At 38.2% G+C, this 6,843-nt stretch overlaps 1 protein-coding gene across 1 annotated transcript; it reads right to left on the bottom strand.

Moving 5' to 3' along the window:
- Nucleotides 1–2,506, bottom strand: LOC128474547 (leukotriene B4 receptor 1-like). Its single transcript, XM_053456899.1, has 2 exons — nt 2,257–2,506; nt 1–1,865 (listed from the first exon to the last, which is right to left on the bottom strand). Exons 1-2 carry the CDS (start codon nt 2,266–2,268, stop codon nt 771–773), a joined length of 1,107 nt encoding a protein of 368 aa, XP_053312874.1. The 5' UTR covers nt 2,269–2,506; the 3' UTR covers nt 1–770.
- Between the last annotated feature and the right edge of the window lie 4,337 nt (nt 2,507–6,843).

Genomic DNA, 6,843 nt, shown 5'->3' with positions numbered 1-6,843 from the left:
AGTTAGAGTGAGTGTTTTAGTGTATGGTGTTACTGTGTGTGTACGTTAGAATATTGAATTAAGTGTATGGTGTAAGGGTGAGTGTCAGAATATAGTGTTAGAGTGTCAGATGGTCCTAGGGTTAGTGGTGTGATGAAGGAGATAGTGTGTGTATGTATATGTAGGTTGATGGTGTTAGAGTGATTGGGTGTTAAAGTGAGTTTGTGTGTTAGTATGTGTGAGTGCTTTAGTTATGGGGGAATCAAAAGAAATACGGCATAATAACACTATGCTCAATCTAAATCCTGATTTTTGTCAGGGGAGGGTTGCCTGTATAGAAGTGCATAAAAAACAATTTTTGGCATTTACTTACCAAACATGGGGAAAATATTGTTGCAAGCTTCTCTATTAGTTCAATGCAAATTGATTTAAAATTGGAAAAAAAGGATAAGTATGGAACAATTAATTGAAAGCATTGAAATACATTGGGACAGTGTTAATGTGCAAACCCTTTTAATTTACCGGATACACCAAGGAATCAATTTACATTGACATTTGTAGTAATTACAGACATATCATGCAATCCTGTTACATGAGAATTTTGGCGAAGATTAACCTCTACATATGAAACTTAGCTATTTAGCATGACATATTTTATGCTGCTTTATAACTGGACATTTAAGCTTAATGCCCTCCAAAGAGAATTAAAGCTGCCAAATTTACGTCTGTAAAATATTTGAACTAGGAAGATTTTTTAATAGTTATATTGAGACATAGTTGTGGTACTAATTTTATTGTGTTGGGTTGGTGGGTAATTTTCTACATTCCCCTTCAACTTCTCCATCCCCAAGACACCCTAGTTCTACAGACTCATTTCTGCTCTTATGTCTGAAGACTTGAGTGACCTTCCGGAAACTGAGGGCCTCAGAAGAAGTACCCTCAAAAAGCTTGGCCATGAAGCCTATCCCCGCTTTTTTGATGAAGGAACCACCAGCAAATGTATAAAGGACAGGGTTAACACTACTACTAAGAAAGAAAAGAGCTGTGACGTTAGGACGAGCAAATTGAGCTGCTTTTTTGAGCATCTTTCTTGTACTAGAGTCTGAGACTGTCTCTCCTATTACCTGGAGAATATTAACTGTGTGATAAGGAATCCAGAACAGAGCAAACGTCACAATAATGCAAATGACCAACCGACTTGTCTTTTGTTTACTCTGAAACTTCAGGCTACGTAAACGTAGGCATATGTAGAGGTAGCAGGACACAATAATTGTGAATGGGATAAAAAATCCTAAGAGACTCTCAAATAGGTACTGAAAGACAATGTGCCCAGAACCTTTGTGTGAGGGTAGACATTGGAGTCTGTTGTTTTTGATCTGTAAAGTACGGTATACTAGCATTGGTATAGCCAACACTGAGGCTATTGACCATATCACCAAAACCAAGGTTCTGACAGCAGTCTTTGTTCTTATCTTCTGAGAAGAAAAGGGTATGGCTACAGCCAGGAAGCGATCTAGACTCATAAATGTGATAAGGAAAATACTGACATACATGCTCAGACATCCAATATAATGGCAGAGTTTGCAAACAATACTCCCAAAAGCCCAGCTGCCAGTGGCCAGAAGATGAATGAAGAAGGGACCCGTTAGGATTACAATGATATCTGCCACAGCCAAATGTAAAATAAGGATGCAGGTTACTGTCCGTTTCTTTAGGTGGGTCAAGACAGTCCAGATAATGAAGGCATTGCCAGGGAAGCCAAGTAGGAAAGCTATGGAGAGGAGAGCTATTCCAACCTGTGGAGAAGATGCAGGAGGAAACATTGCCTGCTGAGTGAAGTTTGCAGGAGTGGAATTACCTATAGTTATCTGGATAGATATAGCATTCTGTGTAAAAAAAAAAAAGAGGGGAAAGACATATTAATGAAAATACACTTTATATTAAAAAAAATACACGAAACATATACAATTTGTTATTAAATCATAGTTGCGTGCATTATTTTTTAGCAGTAATGGCATCATTTAGCCTTAATACGTGAAGTAACTAACTTGAAGCAGTGTGGGTCTTTTGCCAAAAAAATCTGTGATCTATTTATCACCTTTAGTGGTGAGAGTGTGTGTATGCATAAAGTAGGCAGTATCCGATGATGGAGCAGTTACTTGGTAGATGGCAAGTGACTTGTCAACTGAGTGGCTGGCAAATGGATATTGCTTCCTAACCTGTATAACAATTAAGGCTGTGAGCTGTAAAACATTTATTAGCAAATATGGCACTTACTCTGTCAGTCATGATGGCTCCTACTTGTACTTCAGATGGGACTGTGCATGTAAAGCAAAGCAAAAATTTATTTGAAGTCCAGTGTTTCTTCCATACAGTTGCACAAGGGGGTAGGCAGGATATTGCATAAGTTACATAAGTATGACACACAGCATCTTAAAGAATGTAGAAATCTCGACTTGTTGAACGAACACAGATTTCAAAGCTGATTTTTAAATGTTCCGATGCTTCAGGTCCAGATGCAACCCACTGATGTGAAGGAGCTCATTTGTTTCCATACTGATTTGCCTGTGGAATTTAAGTCAAACGATATAGGAATAACACATAGGAAAAAATAGAAATAGAAAAGGGAAGCTTTTCAAAGATACAAATTAGATGAAAAGTTTACATGTAATTTGTTATTAGTATATGGCTGTATACAAATACAAATCTGCAATTGCACTTAGCAATCAAGCTATCATTGCACTTGTGGCACTGATAGAGGTGAATGTAATTCACTTGAGATTTACTTACCACAATAACATACCTCCCATGTGCCCCTCTTAAGGACAGTCTTTAGAATACACACCACTCAGTCTATTATTTCTTTTAGGATGTTTTTTTCGCTGGAGTTCAGTACCTTTGCTGGGTCTGAGTGTCCTACAATGAGTATTAAATCAACAAATGTTTATACATGTGCTACAAGTGCTTGTCCTAGAAAGCGGGATGTCTTACATCTAACACATTGAAAGTACTATCCTGTTGTATGTGGCACTTAAAGAACACTTTCTTAGTTACAAGTCCGACATACTCAGGGTAATACTTTACATGCGAAAAACGTGTATCTGTGGGAATCTTATTCAATGGTTGCCAAGGGTGAAGCCTGAAGTCTCTACAAAACCACACACCCATAAATCCAATGTACTTTTCAAATGGAAGAATATGTCTTTCTTAAAATGGATTGTTATTGTCAACCCTGTTGTATTCTCATCTTGCCTCTATATATGAATCTTACAATCAATCCTTTTTAAGTGGTTATTTCATACACTCCCCATGCTGTTGATCAGTACACACAAACTTAAGGACATTAGGAATAATAAAACATTGTGCCATAACTCTCATTTTGTTTCCAGGCTTTTAGAATATGATTTATCACAGCCTGTATCAAAAATACTCGCCTACACAGTTAAAAAATACTAAACTTGTGTATGTTTAGGTTAAATAGGGTTTCTGTATAGTATATAAACCATGCTGCCTTATAACTCTGCAGTCTTTTCTTTTTGTGCTACTGCCCTCCTGTGTCTTTAATTAGGACATTTCACTAGCATAGATACTGACACAAGAACCTAACTAGTTAGTAGTTCGCATTGAGGAGCACCTTGGTAAAAAGTTAAAAAAAAACAATTTTGTTGTACTCAAACATTTCTGCATTTTCTTTTTTTTCATTTTGTTTCTTTTATGTTTACTTCATTTTCACTACTTTTCTGCACTGTGTTAATTGCGAAGCAGCCCCCTGGAAATCTGTAGGTAGTGGTATGTATCTAGCATCATTTGACATGATTGCCCATGCCTTCATTATAGGCTTGAAGCTCAATCGAGGATCACACGCAGCCCAAATATAAGTATCTTGGTACTTTTTAATTTATATCAGAGAAAAGCGAATTAGATTTGATAAAAACTTTGGTAAAGCACTAAATCTCTATTGCATCTTTACTGAATAACAAACTATACCATAGAGTAAAACTGAGTAAAGTGATAGGAGGGGCATCTTTGTTGATGGTGGCGATGTGATTCCAGCTAAGTTTTCAAAGTTTTCCTTTCATGTGTCTAGCTCTCTCCTTTCCCCCTTTTTCATGTCATTCCCAATTCTAACCAACATTTTTCAAACAGCAGCGCCTCAGTTTTCCAAGTATGATTTTAATGCCTTTCAATAATAGTCAACCATTCTTTAAAACAGATGTTAAATTAGATTCCATATATGCATTTTCTCTATTGAAATATGTCCTTAAGTAATTAAAACAGAAGAGAGTCTCATGGTGCTGCCGCAACCACAAGGGATTCTGGGTAGGCACATGAAAATAAGGTCATCAATAATCACCTTTTGCCTCTATATCCACTTTATACATGGATCCCTTGAAAGTAATTGCCCGCTGTACAAGATAGCCTTTAAACACCCTGATCATAAGACGACCTATAAGAAAAAAGTATTACTAGTAAATATTAATTCACATGTAAACTATTTTTTCATATTTAATAAAAACTATGATTGAGAAAAATGCATTTTTATTTCCTTGTATTTGCCAACCTTCCCCCAGTTATGCACATCTGCCCCCAGATATGGCTTAAAACCCTTTATATGCCACTCTGCCCCCCCAGAAATGTCTTACACCCCCTGATATGCCACTCTGATATGCCACCTTGATGCCAGATATGCCATAGATGCATTACTTTGCATTTATCCGCATTAAATGCCAGTTGCCACGGCTCTGACCATTTTTCTAGTTTACCTAAATCATTTTCCATTTGGCTTCTTCCTCCAGGAACATCAACCCTGTTGCAAATTTTTGTGTCGTCAGCACATAGACCATCTGCAATATCACTGATAAAAATATTAAAGAGAATGGGTCCAAGTACAGATCCCTGAGGTATCCCACTGGATACCTCAGGCCATTGACTACAACCCTCTGTTGTCTGCCACTCCCTAATCCATTCAACAACATTGGGATCTAAACTCAGAGATTGCAGTTTATTTATAAGTCTTCTATGTGGGACAGTGTCAAAGGCCTTACTGAAATCTAGATACGCAATGTCTACTGCACCACCTTGATCAATTACTTTAGTCACCCAATCAAAAAAATCAATAAGATTTGTTTGTCATGATCTTCCTGAGGTAAACCCATGTTGTTTTTGATCTTGAAACCCATGTGACTTCAGATGTTCAACAATCCTTTCCTTTAACATTGTTTCCATTAATTTCCCCACTACAGATGTAAGACTAACTGGCCTGTAGTTGCCCAACTCCTCCCTACTGCCTTTTTTTGTGAATGGGCACAACATTCGCTACTTTCCAGTCCCCTGGGACAACTCCCGTTACCAATGATTCGTTAAATATATCAGTTAACGGTTTAGCTAGTACACCCCAAGCTCTTTTAATAACTTGGGGTGTATCCCATCAGGCCCCATTGACTTATTTGTCTTTACCTTAGACAACTGAAGTAGAACCTCTGCCTCGATAAACTCACATATTTCAATTTTCTGTTATCTTCAATAATACAACTTTTAAATAATCCCATTTCTCTGGGAGCCATTTAAATTGCCACAGTCTGATAATGACTCCTCTACACATATTCTCATTTTAGAAAAGTCAGCTTTTCTAAAATCTAAAACGTTTGTTTTTGTGTGGTGTGAATCAGTCACTGTTCGTATATTAAACCACACAGACTGATGATCACTAGATCCCAAACTTTCACCTACAGAAATATCTGTTAACAAATCTCCATTTGTGAACACTAAATCCAATATGGCCTCCTTACGAGTTGGTTCCTCAACTACTTGTTTTAAAGATAATCCCAGTTTAGAATATCCGCACTCCAGGTACAACCAGCTACTTTCGTTTTCCAGTTCACATCAGGGAGATTAAAGTCACCCATGATTATAACATCCCCTTTCACTGTCATTTTAGCTATTTCCTCCACTAGTAAATGATCTAGTTCTTCTACTTGTCCTGGGGGTCTATAAATCACACCTACGCGAGTTACTTTTGCCAAATTGTACTGTAACCCATACCGACTCTATGTTCTCCTCACCAACTTGTGTTAAATTAGATTTTATGTTATTTTTTCACATATAGGGCCTCCCCTCCCCCTTTCCTGCCCTTTCTGTCTCTTCTATATAAAGAGTACCCCGGTATTGATATGTCCCAGTCATTTTTCTCATTATACCATGTCTCAGTAACAGCCACTATATCAACATTCTCAGTTGCCACAACTGTTACAAGTTCATGGATTTTATTCCCTAAACTGCGAGCATTTGTAGACATGACTTTTAGCTTGTCATTTAAAACTAATGCTGCAATCGTTTTCTGTCCTTGCTTTGGGGGGGCAAAATATATGTTTCTCCCTATTATCTGTAGACCAAGCCCCCAGATCCACCCACCCGGTTACTAAGTAAATCGCCGTCCCTTTCTATACTGTCTAGCCCAGTATTTATCCCCCCCCCATTCGTAGTTTAAAATCTCCTCCAACCGCCTAGCCATTCTCTCCCCAAGCACATTGAACCCTCTTGCATTCAGGTGCAATCCATCATGACTATAGAGATTGTACCCCAAAGCAAAATTAGCCCGGTGCTCTAAAAACCCAAAGCCCTCCTTCTTATGTCAAGACTTCAGCCTGGCATTTAGCTGCCTATTCTGCCGCTGCCTTTCTGGTGTAGCTCATGGCACAGGTAGTATCTCTGAGAATACTACCTTGGAAAGCCCTTATACCCCCCATATGCCACTTTTACCCTCCCTCGACTTACCAGTGCTTCCATAGACTTCTCCCCATGCTTCAGATTCCTTAAGGTGTAGTCGTCTGCCAGGGCTTCTATAAATGAGCACTGGAAGGTCAT

Source organism: Spea bombifrons, chromosome 1, assembly GCF_027358695.1.
Source record: "Spea bombifrons isolate aSpeBom1 chromosome 1, aSpeBom1.2.pri, whole genome shotgun sequence".
Classification (NCBI taxonomy): Eukaryota; Metazoa; Chordata; class Amphibia; order Anura; family Pelobatidae; genus Spea; species Spea bombifrons.
This window is presented reverse-complemented; position numbering and strand designations above follow the sequence as displayed.